This window comes from Montipora capricornis, chromosome 3, assembly GCF_036669925.1.
Source record: "Montipora capricornis isolate CH-2021 chromosome 3, ASM3666992v2, whole genome shotgun sequence".
Taxonomy (NCBI): Eukaryota; Metazoa; Cnidaria; class Anthozoa; order Scleractinia; family Acroporidae; genus Montipora; species Montipora capricornis.
Window position 1 is genome coordinate 67,201,373 of NC_090885.1, and position 18,565 is coordinate 67,219,937.

Consider the following 18,565-nt stretch of genomic DNA (forward strand, 5'->3'; position numbering starts at 1 on the left):
CACCAGAACAGGAAACAAATTTCCAACTTTTCTTAGAGCCAAAATTAACTTTTTGACTGACAAGATGCAGCTGAAAATGTGTGTGGAAAAAGTGAAAATAACAAAACAGGATAGAAAATTTTTTAACCGGGTATTTAAAAACTCAATAAAACACATTCTGCTGAAGTCATTATGGTAGCCAATCTGCGCTCTCGTTGCCACTGGCGACGATTTTATTGACGGACAATAAAATGATCAACGTAATTCTTCTGCACGAAAATCTCTAGGAATAAAGCAATGGCCAGTCAGGATGTTCCTTTCTCGACAACATTATATGTTTCACTTGTTTATTTACAAGATAATTAAAATACAGCTATATCGTCTTGTCTTTCCGCATGATAGCTCATTACACCGCTCATTTGAAGAAAGGGGTTTCCTACTTAGTGTACAGTCGGCAATCTATATATTGATATCGATTGTCGTCTCCTGACTGGTTTGCATTAAAAATTTAAAGATTCTAGAAAGAAAACTTAATTAAGTGATTGAGAAACAATTTCATTACCTACAATAGCTTTTAACCTTCTGGAAGTTTCCGAAATTGCCAAAAGAAACTGGACGTTTGCCTAAGCAAAATGCTTGCTGCCCGGGGAGGGGATTCGCATTTGAAAGAAGCAGGAATGCTCGTCGTCTCGCTTAAGGGTGTAAATTTTGGATTTTGGTTTCACTTAGGGTGTTCAGGGAATTACACCATCACATGTAGCCGATATGTAGCCGTCAAGGTCTCGCTCTGGGGTTAACGAGAAGAAATTTAAAAATGAATATTTAATGACTTTTAAATATGGTGTTATTTATTGGTAAAAGAAATCCGGGGCCGCGCCGAGATTGGTCCCCTTTAGGAGTTAAATTCAAAATTTTTGACGAGCATATGCATATGCAAAGTCCCCCTTCCCTGGGGTTTGCAGTCTTTAAACTTAAAATGAACACAAATTAAGAGTTCAGGCAACATTTACTTCCCACCTCTTTAGCTTTTAGAAGTTCTTAGAAATCGCCCATTTCATTAAATTATTTTGCATCGGTCTGGTCCCTCCGTGACAAAACATCAGAAAATCAACATGTAAAACTTTACACTGAGAAACTTTCCATTTGTTTGGTTCTAGGCCCTAGCAAGAGTCCATCACACAAAAGTAAGATTTCCCCAGATTGGCCTTGTCCTCAAGGGAGAATGAACAATAGACCAAATCGGCTAACTCAATGTTGCACCCAATTCAAACCCTTTCGGAATAAAATGTTTTGTTCCAGGAATTTCCATATCATTCAAATGTGAATACTGCATTAAAGTTCCAATACAATACACAAAGTATCTTAACCCGGGAGATTTGAATTAGGTACAATATTAAGTTAATCGATTTGCTCTAATGCTCATTTTCCCGCAAAACTTGGTTTCAAAATTGCCACTTTCCTGACGCTGAATGGTACATTCTTACTCTTAGGTAATGGAATCTTGACCGGAGCAATTTTCACATCTTACACATACTTTCTACGCACATCAATATGAAAAATTAGATAATTTCCAAGCATTCCTACTTTCTCAGCTTGTTTTTTAGCTTATAGACATTTGCCTCCCAAAACGATTAATTTGCTTATTTAGCTTTGGTTAACCTTACAGAAACACAGAAAATACACATTCCTCGAGACTGTCACTTAATTTTAAATGGAAAGTTGGTATAACAAGCTGAAGAGTATACTTGTGACCAGCTTCATGTAAAATGAACACCCGAGAAACATACCGCAAGAGCTAAGGGTTATTTTGAAGTATTTTTAAGGGCCAAAATAACACGTTTTGCCAAGTCCCTTGTTTCTATCAAGTGATTAAGTATTCCTGGTACAGATGCTTACAAAACAAGGGACAAAGGTAAGGACTTGGACAGTACCTTAATACTACTGAAATCTCATGGTACTTAAACAATAATTCACATATCTTTAGTCTGCCATGATATCTTTAGTGTGACTGCTACTGAAAAATCAATGATTGAATTGTTTTCAATAACTCGTATAATCAAAGAAAGGAAAATGACATACTGACATATCAGAGTCCCAGTAGTTTTCTTACGTTTTGGACATCGTTTCTGAAAAAAAAAAGGAACAAACAAACAATAAAGAAACAAAGAAACAAATAGTGGGTTAAAGGGCAATAAGGGATTTCGTTCTGATTGGCAAGTAAATAATATGTCAATTATCTTAATCTGTTTGTGCTTAGTTAATAGCAACAATTCCTATTGAGTGTCACTTTCACATGTAGACTGTAAGACCTCAATAGCTAACTTCACTGAACGTACATAACTGGCAATGACCACCAGTTTCGCTATCCGTCCACCATAATACGGCTCAAACAGCTAGCTATCTGCAGGAAGGCCGAAGTAGCCAACCCAGTAAATGCAAGCACTACAGAATTCAGGTATTACACAAAGCAGTTCGAGTAATAAAAACTACACTGGCAACCGATTTTAAAACCATTTCTCTGTGAAGAATGTGCCTGCTCCTGTCAACAATTTGCTGATTAAAAACATGTACAAAGTACAGCTATTCAGCCATTAAAGTTATACTAAATAGCACTTACCATTCTTTTCGTGTTTGTGCTGCCCAAATTCAAAGGTGACATCATCGCCAATTAGAACAAATGGCGCCCAGTATTTTATGGCGGAATAATTCTTTGTCTCCTGAAGAGATTTCATAGCATGGTGAAGAGCTGTACTTGCACTTTTTCTATCTGCCAAGTGTCGATAGAAACTTTTCATGAACATTAAAGTTGCGTCGTCATCGATTGCCCAGAGTGACACCAGAACAGACCGGGCACCAGCACACAGGAAAGCCCTGGCTATTCCCACAACACCCTCAGATTTTACTTCTCCCTGGCCACTATGACAGCAACTCAGCACAACAAGTCTTGCCTGAAGATGAACTGCATAAACATCTCTTAACGTTAACATGTAATCTGCCTTTTCAGGTATCTGGGATGTGCGTTCGGGATTTGGGGCCAAAGCAATTTCTCCAAATTCGGGATCTCCATGTGCAGCAATGTGGATTAAAGCAACTGACTTCATTCTTTTCAGCACTTCAGCTTTGGTTGCATTTTTTCCTGTAAGAGGCGTGGTCTGCAGAAGTTTTCCAATCATATCCACCTCTTTTTTTGCACCTGGCAGCTGTTCACAGAGGGGTTCACCGTTACTGTAAGTGACTTCCTTCAAGCACGGATCGCCCACAAGCAGCGCTTCATTCTTACTTTGGAAGTCGTCAGGTGCACTAGCGATCACTTTTAAAGCAGTAAGCGAGGGAATTGCCCGGATCCTGACACAGTCACTCAGGGCAGAAAAAGGAGCCAAGCAAAATGGTCCATCAGGAACAAAGACTAAGTCATCACCCTGGATTAAGTCTGCGATAGGACTGACTAGGACATCATACAAGGGCTGCAAAGAGTTCACAGAGAAGCTCAAGGACTGAACGGTTTCTTCAACAGCTTCCCTACTGCATGAGAAGTCGCTGGGTTGTTTGCCAAGCGAACGATTCTCACATCGTACAAAGGTCCCTGCACTGATCTGTTTCAAAGTACTTTTCATCAGTGAGTTGGCACTTCCATTTTCAATTTCCTTTTGTCTAAAATTTACTCCGGTATCTTCTCTTAGCAACCAGAAGCTGATCGTGTTCCCCTCAAGTGCTATGAAAACAGTTTGTGAACGTAGATCTTCAATTACAAAAGGGATAGCTTCCTTAATCGTAACTACCGAGGAAGGTTTCTCATCAACACCATATCGCATCTTCAAAATGTCTACCAAAGCCTGTGCTCGTCCTTGCTCAGCAGCATACAAAGCCTCATCAACTTCTCCATTCTTCAAGAGTGCTGTCCACAGAGAGGTGTATGCAAACTGATTTTTGTCACGAAAGCTTATTTTCCAAGCATCCTCTGACTGAAGAAGACGCCTTGTTTCATCAAAATAATGAATGCTTAAGCGATAATAATTGAGAGCTTTGCTCAAGGAGTCTAAAACTTTATGAACATCGCCGATCTTCTTACATGCGCTTGCCTGCCCTATTGGTTCCCCAGTTTCCTTGCAAATGCTAAGCTGTTGTTCGTTAAAGAGAAGCGCATTTTGAAGGTCACCCATACGGTAATAAGCAACGCCAAGATTGCCATAAGCTCCCCCTTCTCCGGCCCTGTCCCCTACTTCTTTTGCAATACTAAGATCTAGATTGCAATACTCTATCGCTAGCTTAAAATTGCCAAGGCTCAGATAAGCGTTGCCGAGATTGCCATAGGCTCTTCCTTCTCTGGCCCTGTCCCCTGCTTCCTTTGCAATACTAAGATGTTGATTGTGATACTCTATGGCATGCTTAAAACTGCCAAGACTGTGACAAGCGTTGCCGAGATTGCAGTAGGCACTTCCTTCTCCGGCCCTGTCACCTACTTCTTTTGCAATTGTAAGACGTTGTTTGTGGAACTCTATGGCTTGCTTTAAAATGCCAAGACTTTGATAAGCGTTGCCGAGATTGCCATAGGTACTTCCTTCTCCAGCCCTGTCCCCCACTTCCTTCTCAATACTAAGAACTTGATTGTGGTACTCTATGGCTTGCTTAAAATTGCCAAGGTTGTGATAAGCGTTGCCGAGATTGCCATAGGCTCCTCCTTCACCAGCCCTGTCCCCTACATCTTTTGCAATACTTAGATGTTGATGGTGGTACTCTATGGCTTGCTTAAAATTGCCAAGGTTGTGATAAGCATGACCGAGATTGCCATAGGCATTTCCTTCTCCAGCCCTGTCCCCTACTTCTTTTGCAATACTAAGATGTTGTCTGTGGTACTCTATGGCTTGCTTAAAATTGCCGAGACTGTCATAAGCGTTGCCAATATTGCAATAGGCTCTTCCTTCTCCGGCCCTGTCCCCTACTTCTTTTGAAACATTAAGATGTTGATTGTGGTACTCTATGGCTTGCTTAAAATTGCCGAGACTGTCATAAGCGTTGCCGAGATTGCAATAGGCTCTTCCTTCTCCGGCCCAGTCCCCTACTTCTTTTGCAATACTAAGACGTCGATTGTGGTACTCTATGGCTTGCTTAAAATTACCAAGTCTGTCATAAGCGATGCCAAGATTACCATAGGCTTTTCCTTCTCCAGCCCTATCCCCTACTTCTTTTGCAATACTAAGAAGTTGGTTGTGGTGCTTTATGGCTTGCTTAAAATTGCCAAGTCTTACATAAGCGTTGCCGAGATTGCTATTGGCACTGCCTTCTCCTGCCTTGTCCCCTACTTCTTTTGCAATAATAAGACATTGATTGTGGTACTCTATGGCTTGCCTAAAATTGCCAAGGCTGTGATAAGCGTTGCCGAGATTGCCATAGGCTTTTCCTTCTCCGGCCCTGTCCCCTGCGTCTTTCAAAATACTAAGATGTTGATTGTGGTACTCTAGGGCTTGCTTAAAATTGCCAAGATTGCCATACGCAATGCCGAGATTACCATATGCTCTTCCTTCTCCGGCCCTGTTCCCTACTTCTTTCGCAATAGTAAGATGTTGATTGTGGTACTCGATGGCCTGCTTAAAATTGCCAAGACTGTCATAAGCAATGCCTAGATTGCCATAGGCACTTCCTTCTCCAGCCCTGTCCCCTACTTCTTTTGTAATAATCAGATGCTCATTGTGGTACTCTATGGCTTGCTTAAAGTTGCCAAAACTTTGATAAGCGTTGCCGAGATTGCCATAGGCACTTCCTTCTCCTGCCTTGTCCCCTACTGCTTTTGCAATACTAAGATGTTGATTGTAGTACTCTATGGCTTGCTTATAGTTGCCAAACCTTTGATAAGTGTTGCCAAGATTGCCATAGCCACTTCCTTCTCCAACCCTGTCCCCTATTTCTTTTACAATACTAAGATGTTGCTTTTGGTACTCTATGGCTTGCTCAAAATTGCCAAGGCTGTGATGAGCGTTACCGAGATTGCAATAAGCATTTCCTTCTCCGACCCTGTCCCCTACTTCTTTTGCAATACTAAGATGTTGATTGAGGTACTCTACGGCTTGCTTAAAATTGCCAAGGCATATATAAGCGTTGCCGAGATTGCCATAGGCACTTCCTTCTCCGGCCCTGTCCCGCACTTCTTTTGCAATACTAAGATGTTGATTGTGGTAGTCTATGGCTTCCTTAAAATTTCCAAGCCTGTGATAAGCGTTGCCGAGATTGCCATAGCCACTTCCTTCTGCAACCCTGTCCCCTACTTCTTTCGCAATACTAAGATATTGATTGTGGTACTCTATGGCTTGCTTAAAATTGCCAAGGCTGTAATAAGCGTTACCGAGATCGCCATAGGCAGTTCCTTCTTCGGCTCTGTCCCCTACTTCTTTTGCAATACTAAGATGTTGATTGTGGTAGTCTATGGCTTGCTTAATATTGCCAAGCCTGTGATAAGCACTGCCAAGATTGCCATAGGCACTTCCTTCTGCAGCCCTGTCCCCTTTTTCTTTTGCAATACTAAGATATTGATTGTGGTACTCTATGGCTTGCTTAAAATTGCCACGGTTGTGATAAGCGTTGCCGAGAATTTCATAGTCTTCTCCTTCTGCGGTCAGAAAACCTCCTTCTTTAAAAATGGCTAAACCTTCTGCGTAATTTCTCATGGCCTGATTAAAGTCAGCTGCGCCATGATAGTAATTACCAAGATTGAAACAAGCCAAACCTTCCCCTAGTTTGTTTTTGTTCTTTCTTGCAACACTAAGCTCTTGCATGTGCTGCTCCAAAACGTCCACCTTTCTATCCGCCATTCTTGATTATCAGAATAAGGGAAGGTTTGCTGGTTTGCACCTAAAAGATAAACGAACGAAAACACGAAATGTTCAGTGCCCTGACTACACCATACTAAACCAGCACAGCCAGAGTATTTTGAAAGACAATGCCTTTCTTTTTCAGGTTTTTCCAAGGAATGATTTCGGCCTACAGAGACATTACAGAAGTAAATAGGAATATAGCCTGTAATACGATAAAATACTTGGGTATTTAATGCACTAAGATTTGAGGCGCTCTGGCCTATTTTTGAAATTTGCTCCTATCCTTCATTATTAAAAAGAAGACAAGGCTGGAACCTCCAAACCTCTGAAGCCACTGATCACTCCGTGATCGAGGACGGTTTAATCCCAAAAATTGTCTTGATTCGGCCTTTTTCCCGCTCTCACGTGAAGATCGATAACAAATGATATAGCATAAGGGCCCAGAGTCCAAAAACAATCTCCACATGCTTAGAGAACAATCCAGTTTTCGCAAAGAACCCGCCGCTTTCTCTAGCATGAAGAAGTATACTGAATTGGGACCAGACACGACTGTTGGCTTGGTGACAATATCACTTCTCACTAGGGGTTGGGATCCAAGATCAAACTTCCCCTACCTGGATCTTTCTCACGTCCCCACGGGCTTTTGACACCTAAACCCTTCGTTTGAATAGCAAATTGCGTTGTTCAAATATGTAAACATGCAAATATTATCATCAAGAGTTTTCCCCCAGAAAAACTATTTGCTCCCCGCTGTTCTGCCACGTTACTGAAGCTGAACAGAACCGAACTCAGTAAGTCGTCCTCAGCTGAAAGCAAGGGAAAGCATAGGGAGCCAATGGCTAACTCGTGGATAGGTGTCAGTTTGATAGCCCTGGAAAGCTGATAATGCTGTTTTCAATAATGGAGATGATAGATGTGGGTATTATATCGAAGTGAATGTAATATTGTATATAAGTAAATTTAATGTGTATGAATTAAAGTGCAGTTAGAGTATTTTTCTGCAGTCTTGTTTTTCTCATATTGGCCGAGGCAGGAAACACCATAATAAACTTTTTTTGTCCATCCAAATTTTGAATAAGCATTGTTTCTTGTTCTTTTTGGGACTTGCAATGGTCCCGAGAGAAAAGGAAAACATTTGAGAGGACAAACAAAGAGTATTATGGTATTTCTGCTATAGAATTATGGTAGTATCCTTCGTGCTATAACAGTAGACTCGCAGTCTTCCACTTTACTAGATTTATCATTTTGGCATGTGATATACTTAGGGCCAAGTCGCACTAGAGGGCAATTTCGGAATTTGTTCAGGACAAATCTGACTTGAAATCGGCCAGTGACAAAAAAATTGTCCGGAAAGCTACAGTCGCACTTGAGAACAAAATATGTGAACAAAACATCACACCATGCTGTGAGCGTTGCGCAATTTCCTGCGAAACCGCCTTTACTCGCTTTTTGCGATCCACAAACCGCGACACGAGGGATCTCAAAATGTTCTCGGCTGACGAAGATGTACGGCGCAAAGAAGTTTGGGATGATCCCGGCATTGAGCCGTCTTTGATGAACTGAAAGGATTCTTGCAACGAGTCAGAACTCGTGGTAGAAGGAGATAGGCTGGGAGTTCCTCGATCGTTGAATATGTAAGGGATAGGCATCGGACAGATCCATCCTAGTGGATATTGAGGAAATTGTTGCCCCATTTCATACGGAAAATATTGGTCGCCCGCGCCTGGATTCATGTTGTTGCCAAATGAGAACGTTTTCAATTTTACCACGAAGTCTTTAGCATAGAGACTCTGCTACATATCACCTGTCAAATCAATTCCAAATCAAGACACCCTCGCTATTGTTTTCCAAGATTTGTTTCAGTTTGGCCTGCTCCAGAGGTAGTCGACGGCATCTTTGAAGTTTGTCTGTCTGTGACCAAATTTTGTCCTTCCGTGGACAAACCGGTCGCACTTGGTTTTTCATTGTGATGACAGATTTTTGACATAAGTAAACAGTTTTGTCCTCTAGTGCGACTTGGCCCTTATCAACAAAATTAACAATGTTATCATTGAAGCTTTTTTCATGCTGGGGTGCATCCATAACAAAGAATAATGCACAAATGTGAGGAGATCCTCTTTAGTGGAATTCAACTCTATGGAAAAAGTTGACTATTTCCTCAACAGGCACTGCATCACTCTTTTTGGTGTCCATTTCACTGATGTTCCTTCCCCTATTTCACACCAATCATCCACATCGTTGGCATTTGTATCATTATTGTTTTCAGTACTGGCATTTGCTGTATGTTCTGTATTCACAGCAAGCAGGCCGTTTGAACTTTCTTTGACAGATTGGCAGTCTTTAATGAATTCTGACCATTTCCCAATTTTGTTGAATTTCTATGCCTTCATGTTGGAATAATAAACTTGTTTGGATTAGACGATTTATAGGAAACAGCTCTAAAAACACAGTCGCTTCTGCCACGAACATCAAAATAATGGTCTCATTCTGTGTTGAGCTAATCTTCATAATAATAATGATGCCCAAGGAATCATTTCACAACACCTCCTTGAAGGACCTGGGCTTCATTCTAAATCACCAGACATCAATATCTTCTCAACAGAAGCAGATAACCTCTGTGCTTTGTCATTTATTCTGAGCTTACCAGAATTTGAATAACACAACAAGCACACAACTGGCGATTCAGTATGCTTAGAACGTCTGATTCGAAGATGACAGACACCGGTATCACACATGTGAATGTTTGACTCAATTTTGACAGCTGTTTGTGATTTATTACGGTTCAGGTCACTTGCATGGTACATTTGTTTGACGATCAAAGAGATATAAACTTCGATGAAATGCATACAGATCTTTAAATGTTAAGAAATGATTATTGAGAGACCGTAATTTGTCGTTATCTCTTATGCACGATCTAACATTCTTCCTAACAGCCTTCGTTTTATTATTCAGTCTTACTAGTAACATATGCAACGTGCCTTCTTCTTCTCGCCAACAAGTCATTTGGCCAATGGTCAGTTCACAGACCTCTCAGGTCTGTTTACCAACGTCTCATTAACGGTAGAAGCTCAGTATTATCACTTGGCTGTGGATCAAACCCCAAAAGTAAACGTCAATGGCGATCGATCTCTCAGCAAAACGTTACGCAAAGTTAGCCTCATTATTCCTTGGCTCGTCTGGAAAATCTACCATAGGTTTCACGAAGAACAGAATTATTAATTTAAGAAACTTTTTCAGTTTAAAATTCACGAATAGACTAAAACTAATTCGCGACGGGAACGTACAATTTAAGAGGAAAAGTAGATTAAGCCTACAAAAGTTTTTTTTTACAATTTAAAAGCACCCACTGTATCATTTGTCGTTGAAGAGTGAAGTGATAATGATGCACAACCAGAATGAAAAGCGTTAGACATACGGTATTTGGAACGGTACTGTGTATTTGAAGTGCTGGTCATAGAGGAAAGATTGAAGTCATCCTCGCACTTAGTTGGACAATTTTTAAAAGCAATTTTTGAATGCACTAGCCTCAGATTTTTTTTTTAATCAAAAGTTCAGACGGTTCCCATGGGATTCGAACCCATAACTTCTGGGATGCCGCTGCAATGATCTACCAATTGAGCTATGAACCCACTCAATTAGGAGCAGCTCATGTATTCCTGTGCACTTCAAATACACCTTTCTTTTATATCAGTCATTATCACAGAATCCCACTTCAGATGGTTTGGTTCGTCCAGCTCATCATCCTCAAAGCATCGCAATAACACGAACTCAATTGCCTTCCTCTCTTTCTTAGACTTTTCATTACCTTGCCTGGGACGTTAATAGGTGGCACCAGCAGCTGCTCTGAACGTATTTTGTCTGTTAAGACGTCTGCACAGACCAGATGAGGAGCTTTGCCGAAGCATTCTGTTAGCTCGTCTCAAAGATTCTTGCAGCGTCGCAGAGGACGGGCCTACCATTCTTGCTACAGAATTGCCAGCAAGAAGCTTCGAAACTTCATTACGTAATTGAGAAACCCTGTTTTTCACCCTCAAGGGCATGAGGAAACTCGCAAAAACAAAATGGCTGCCAATGCGGGTAGATTTGGAGAGCCAGGCCCTATCCTGGCAGAGCTCGCCCCAGGAAGTTAAAATGAATTTTGCAATGGCTTAAATGAATTGGAAAGATTAAATGAATTTAAAACGTTTAAGTGAATTTCAAAAGTTTAAATTTACAGATAAAAAAAATCGAATAAGTTTGAAGCCAAGATTCAACAAAAATTTGCTTTTAGGTTTAAATTTATCCTCTTTCAAGAAGGATTAAATATTGCTACATATGGGCAGCCAAATTTTTGTATACTACTTCCCCACCGACGCAGCACCACAGTTTCTTTAGAAACTACCCCCTTCATTCTTTTTTGGCATTAGTCGAGCTAAAAGGTGTGTTTTTGAACATATAAGACTTTCAGGCATTTTTTGTTCTTTTTTGAATTCTTCCTGGATTCTTTCTCCTCTACACTTCATTGAATTCCAAAACTTTTCAATTAACTTTTCAGGATCTTAGTCGACTATGTGCTGTCGCTCACGGTCTAAAGTATCTGCTATTGACACTAATATTGGCACAGGCTGACTTTCATAAAACAAATCTGCTGTTGGTTTGAACCTTTTTCGTAGTCTGAAGAGCCTCAAAATCATATATTTATTGCATGAGGGTATGTTTGTGTTTCTCATTTTTTCCTGGGATTGGGTCCATCCACCATTTCTTTGGCTTCTCATGTTCCCAACGCTCAACTACAGTAAATTGTATCCCTTGCTTAAGGGAATACACTTCTTTTTTTGGTGGCTTTGAAAGTCATTTCCCTCGTGTTTTTTTTGGCTTTTTTTCAACATAAACAACTTCCTTCTATTGCTTTTTCTTTGAAAAATACTTTGGACAACCGAGCCAGTGACACCTATGATATTGATGCCCTGTGTTACTTTCTAGGTGATTTCCGTCTACGCCACCATCTCCAACAAATCTCTCTCCTCCGTGACCACGCATTGCGTGATCAATGTAAATTCCCTCTTGTTTTGAATGATATTCTAACCAGGCTATGGTTTTTTTTTTCCAAACCTTCCGTTTGGATAAAATGCTCTGTCCCGAGATATTATATTTTTGTATCTCTCCTTGCATATGTTTTCATGTATAGTTTCTGGTCACTTTCTGATGTCTGTGATTAAAATAGCGTGGTTGTTGTATGTAGATGCCTGTTGACATTGTTGGCACTCCCATTTTGTCATAATTAGTTGGTGGGTTAACCAACTCAAACATTCCATCATTATCCATCTCATAAACTGCTATTCCTTGCTTAGAATATTCTTCAAGTTTTTCAAAATCTCTGAGTTTGATAATTTTATAAACCTCTTAAAAACTTCTTGCAAGTTCTGAAGCTTTTTTGTGTTATGTTGTTTACCTGACCCTCTATGCACTGCTATGAATCGAAAAACAAATAAAGTTGTCCTCATATGTATTTAGAGACATAAGACCTTTTCTATGTCTGAGCCAGGTAATCGCCCTTCTCCTATTTCCAAAGGTTGCTCACTTAAAATTACATGCAGTTTTATCGTGACAGCAACAGTACCCTCAAACACAAACTTTGTGCTTGGTCTTTCGAATCCTCACCCTACAAACGCCCTTCTTTTTGTTCGTTCAACAATTGTTTGATTTCTGACGTTCTGTTCAACCAACCTCTTGTGTTGCTTTTGTAGGAAATAACAACCTAGTCGTTTTCTATGTTTCCAAGCTTATAACCTTCAGCATATCTCCTGAAACTACCCCCCCTCCCCCCCTCCCCCCACTTTTTACATTTCTTTTCATAAACGTTTCCGTGATATTATCGTAGCCTTTAAAAAACCTTCAACAGATAAAGCAACAACCTTCTACTTCTTGCCCCTCATCACCATCTGGTATTTCCTTTAATGTGTTTGTTACACCCTTCCTGTGATGTCGATAAAAGGGGTCAAATTCCTCAAAACCTCTTGGGATCTTTGCGTTTTGGGTTTTTGTTTTTCTTACTTAGTTGGTGGTCTTTTTGATTCATATTTCTTCGGAAAACTGAACCGTGTTATCTTTTTTGTGCTTATTTTCCTTTTCATCTGGTGCCTCAACCCGTAATTGTTCCAATTGCCTAAGAAAATTAAAATTGCCCTCTTCGTTTTTGCCGTGAAACTTTTCAAAATCTTCGGGATGCAGTTGTTGAACCATTGGGTTCATTTGGGCAGCTATTCCTACATAATAATACAAATCAATTTTCTCCAAGTAGGTCGCTTCGCTTACAAAGCCATGCGGCCTTGCTTGCTTTGGGGCTCCTGCCTGAAGTTGGACGGGCACAACTGCTTGCTTTGGGTCTCCTCCTCAAGAAGTATAGAGTGGGGTGAATAGGTCTACAGATTGGCGGATTTGGTAAATATTTTAGCCCGAATTTAGCAAAATTTTAACGGATCTGCGGATCCTATGATCACAGCGGATCGCAGGTTTTATCCAGTTTTTGGGTCTGGATTTTGAATTTTGGTTGTTAGGATGTTCGGATCGTGGATCTCAACGTTCCCGCAGAAATCTCACTTTCTCTCTTTTATGTGCCGGATGTCACGCAGTGGAGAAAATGACTAGAAATATAGTAACGTACTTAGGCGTGACGGGTCTGTGATCTTTCAGATCTTTGGTCAAAGGTCAAATCATCATGAACGTGTGGGCACATGCCGGTACCGAGACCGGTTTCATTCAGTTGTGACCAGTCGTCGCTTGTGTACTTTGTGTTGCAGTGTAAATGTAAGTAATGGTCAGTGTCATGGAGTTGAAAACGATAGAATGCGTTGCATTCTTTTACAACGATGGAGCCAAAGGAGACGACTTCAAACAAAAGAATAAATTTCGCTGCCAAGTAGATTCCAACACAACGAAAAGTCTAGTAAAGCTCCGAAACCATGTGCAGTAAGTTTTCTCATTCATTGCAATGATTAACGAACTCATAGCAGGCAAATCAGAGGCAAATAAATTGATAGAAAGAGATCTCTCTTTTTATTTCCTGTCTTATTTAGTGAATTTGCTGCATTGGATTCGACAGCTAAAGAGCTTGGTTTAGGCGAGAATATTGCTGTCAAACTTAATAGGGGTTCTTGTATATCTGGGCGCCAGGAAAGATACACGATTGAAACTGACAAACAGTTCGAACTTGAAATTCCCTTCATATAAATTGGCGTTGATAAGCTGTTAAGTAAGTACCAGTACGTTTATATATATATAATGAAATTGTGGCTCCTAGGAAGGAGCTAATTTCACACTTGGTTCGAATTTCCTGCTGTGCATTAAGTGATAAACACACTACACAATGGCTTAACATATCATACTAATTGTCTTCATTACTCACTTTCATTGTAGTCATTATTCACCCAGTTAAGTTGCTGTTTGGCAAGAAAGTTCCAACAATCGTCATTGGCGCTAAAACCACCGAAAGGATCGGTGGCATACCGGCTATTAGAAAACAGTCCTAAGAAAATATGCGCGCTGATTGGTTAAACATCACCACTTGAAGCTTATAATCCTTTTTTTTTCGAAGAGGATGAATGCATGTACGAACCTATCATGTTAATGCGTTATGTTATTAAACAAGACTCTAAACACTTGTTCTGTCCTGCTTCAATCTGATTATAGAGCCATGATGGAAAGTGATGATTGGATGATGAGGATGCAGAGAGTGCAAAGTCTACCGAAAATGAGAGTCAGTTGGAAAACAGTAGTGGTGAAGAGACACAAGAAAATGTTAATAGTTTAGTTGAAGAAGGCAAAAGTGGGATTGATAGTGATTTTGATCAAGACGACAATACCTCCTTGCAGTATGGCGTAGAGATGGCTGACCCTGTGTGCATCAAACTGAATGATCTCATACACAGAGGAAAAATAGATAGGTCCCGAATCCTCTACAAATTTTTAAACGACATAGTAGAAATCTATTACAATCCTTTGCACAAATACGACAAAGATGTTATCAAGTTTTTCAACACAATTACTTATCTAGGAGGGAGGAAGGTGGTATGCTTTATTAGAGGTCCCCTGAACTGCAGTGAGGGAAGAGGGAGTCATTTGAATCCTGCCAATGAAAAGCTAATTAACCTTGGAGGGCCCTCTTATAAAACGTGCCTTAAACACCAAGCTGGTTATACCAATGAGTCAGGAGTGTGGAAACCGCTTTCTTTAGGACAATTAGAGCTTATGCAAATATTCAGATCTGTCTTTATCGTCAAGACAAAGTATTTGACTGTGTATCCTTGCTCTCTGCCAAACGATGGTACAGCAATTAAACCAGCAATTGACCAGCCTTGGTTTAACATTCAATCTTTACATTGATTACGTAAGAAGGAATCCTAAGCATAGTGCTGATTTTTTGAAGGAGAACCTCGTCACCGAAGCAACTGTTTCCTCTGTCACAAGCATTGACAATAAGTGTAGCCTGCCATGTGCAGTAGAGTATTCCACAAAGTCTGGAAAAAAAGCAGAGTCATGCCACAGTATGTTCGTAGAACAGGTGAAGATCTTACAAACCTGCAAGTCTTGCCAAAATCGCGCTTCGTCATCAAATAACATATTTGGAAAATGCTTTGAACAGTGTGAAAGCTTTTGCCAGACCTGCTTTGAAATGAGGGATGTGTGTGAGGAATGCAAAGGAAAAGGTCAAGTAAGCCACCATCCATCTCTCCGTGCATGTAGAACTTGCCTCAGCCAGAACGAAGAATGTATTAGGCGAGCCATATTTGTTGCCATGGCAGATTGTGAGACAGGCAACAAGGGTGCCTTTGAAATGATAAGGAAGAGTGTAGAAGAAGGCAACGTGAATCGTGATATCTCTCTTTTAACCGTGTTACCTGACTGCGTCCACGTGGGAAAAACTTTAAAGTCATCATTCTGCAACTGGTGGCTCAAACTTAACAATGAGTGTAGCAATATCAGTTTGCTCCGCACTCTACAAAATCGTTCTAGCTTCAGTACCATGTCTAAAATGAAGAAGCTTATTCCGCGAAATGTAAAAAATAAGGATCGCCAAGACCCCTCGGCGGTGTTAACATTGTGTAATGATGCATTAACATCTTTTCTGTCAAGCGTTGATTACCGTACGTATGCCACACTCTAATTCCAAAGCTTGATAAATTCACAGACAACAACCGTCTCGGCATGTATCCCTCTCCAACCAGTGTTTCAGTTGCAAAGTTTGGATGAACACTATTTCTTTCCTGGGACAGCAAGTTGGGTTCTTCCACTCTTTGCCACGCGCGTCTACATACATAGTCCCGTGGACAAAATCTCTGTTGTCAAGAAAAATCTTGCATCAACTCAAGTACACTGTGATAACAACACCGCGTTCTTGATCTCGCAGGACGGTCCTGTCTTAATTTTTGAACTAGAGGACAACCAGGTGTACCTAAATCCTAGCAAGATAACATTAGTTAAATGTTGGAACACTCTGAAAGACCGCCTCGGCTTGACATTAACTGGAATGTTGGTAAAGTTACGCAAAGAAGCAAGCAAATATCTCAAGAGGAAAGAAGAGGAATTTGTGTCACTTGGACATGACAAACACCAAGTCAACTTCATCGACAAGAATATCCAGTTGCACATTCAGGCAATCACCTTAGTTGACAGAGACCTTGTGTTCTTGCCAGATGCACATTCAAAGAGAATACAGAGTGCACAGCTAAAGTATGATGGCTTCGGGGTATGTGCAGTAAACATCAATCCCATCATTGACTATAGGGACAACTGTTATCAGCCTTTGTGCGAGCAATAATAAGCTGTTTGTTTCACACAATGAAAGCGTTACTGTGTTAGACCTCGCCTCATATCAAAGCCAACTCGTTACAAGTCACGAAATGCAAGATGCACAGTTGTGCCATTTCAGACAGGAATCCTTCTGACAGATCAAGTTGCCGCGAGTCTTTTCAAGATTGATGTTCAAGGAAGAATACAGAGGTTTGCTGGTACTGGTGTTGAAGGCAGTTGAGATGGGCTTGTCTCAGAATGCCGATTCCAACAACCAGTTGGTCTTTGCGTTGAGTTTGACTCAGTTGTGTATGTTTGCGACGTTCAATCAAACATGTTAAAGATAATCACGCCAATTTCCGAAACAGTGCAATTTTTAAAGGCTGTTGGAAACCTTTATGATGCTTTCTCAGTGCAGGACAATCTCCTCCACAACGAACATTGTCAGAGGCCGTGGAAAAGGTCAGATTTTGCAAAGAAATACTCACTGAGTGCGAATACTCAGTTAGGTCTGTAGAGGGATGTTCCAAAATAACGCTGAATGGACCCCAAGGCATGGTTTCTGCTGCAACCGTTAGGTCTGTTGATATGATAGTCTGGGGACTGAAGAGAATGACTTCGCTGTTTTCTACCCTGTCTTTTGATGGCACCAATCTTCTCAGCTGCATGATGCTTGACGTCGAACATCTGAATTCTACTAGCCACATCAAACATCCATTGCTGTCAAAGAAGGAGTACTGCAGAGACCTTGGCAACACAATTAATGAAAGTACTAAGCGCCTTTCGGCTTCTACAGTTTATTACTATACAAGTGAAAAGAGCTCCTGGTATCGACCCAGAACATGACATTCCCTTATCGCAGCTTCCCTCCATCCCACAGCTCGCAAATGTAAAACTCTTAGACAAAGCAGTAGAAGAAATGCGGTACTATGCTTTAACATATGGATCTGCCGTAAGACAAAGAACAAACGGCCAGGAGACAACCATGGCCTCACATGGCACGATGCTAGAAATGATTTATCAGAGACAGCTTCAGATATCTGCAGAAAAAGTCAACTTGGCCTCGCCTAAAGTTTCTGAAATGAACGAGAGTGAAGAGGACGTTGACACAGCTGACAGCCATCCCCAGAATGTCGATGTGGAGGTTGCAGAGTATGATTCAAGTACTGACGAAGAGGAGGAAGTGGAAGGTGGAGGCTGACACATTCCGGAACTTGACAGACGCTCAACTTTCCTACTGGGAACTACCACACGTTTTGGGAGACAAATCAGGATCAACAACAGATTTCTGATGTAAAGGTAGTTATATTTTAGTTTATTACTAACACGATCCAATGTGCTGAAACAGTCAACAGATAATTTTAATTCACTGAAGTGTGCCATTGATCAGTACTGAGTAGTATGGCATTGGCCACAAGTTTGCTCTTCTTTCTCGTATCTGCAAGATTTTGTTTCGATACAAACGTTGGTTACGTAAATATTTCGTTGATAGTCATCCTCAACGCTAAAACACAAAATCACGCAAGGGAACTCTAACAACTGAAGTCGCTTTGTATCTCGCGTATCATCTATCACGGCAAACAATTTGCGGATTCGGATTTAGTTGATTTTTTGAGCGGATCGACGGATTAAGCTATTAATCTTAGTGGATTGGCGGATTTACATACCCCTATTCACCCCCCTCAGTATAGGATGGGTTAGCAATTTTATCACTCTTGAACAATTTCTTTGACCGGCCGAACGATCATTCTACTCAAATCACTTTCGCCTACGAAAACACCGTGGATCGAGGTCCACTTAAGATACATCATTTACTTACTTTCTCGACATGCAAGGAAAAAACAGAGGGTAGTATAGTTCGATCAAACGAAAAACAAATAATTTATTACACTTAGCAAGCTAATATTACTGATTACCTTGCAATGGTCCTCTTTACAACCTTTTGAGCAAGAATAATGAATCCGGCTGCAAATAAATTAATGAATAAGCAAAACTGTTGGATGCGTGCGTCA

At 40.7% G+C, this 18,565-nt stretch overlaps 1 protein-coding gene across 5 annotated transcripts in view; it reads right to left on the bottom strand.

The window, feature by feature from the left end:
* Window positions 1–293: 293 nt before the first annotated feature.
* Window positions 294–18,565, bottom strand: part of LOC138043821 (tetratricopeptide repeat protein 28-like) — a 37,123-nt gene continuing 18,851 nt past the window's right edge. For all 5 annotated transcript variants that reach the window (XM_068890294.1, XM_068890293.1, XM_068890295.1 and 2 more), the window contains 3 exons: window positions 18,470–18,518; window positions 2,597–6,822; window positions 294–2,105 (listed from right to left, as the gene is read on the bottom strand). In XM_068890294.1, coding sequence (XP_068746395.1) covers window positions 2,086–2,105; window positions 2,597–6,782 — 4,206 coding nt within the window. In that variant the 5' untranslated portion in view covers window positions 6,783–6,822; window positions 18,470–18,518 and the 3' untranslated portion in view covers window positions 294–2,085. The remainder of the gene's footprint in view (window positions 2,106–2,596; window positions 6,823–18,469; window positions 18,519–18,565) is intronic.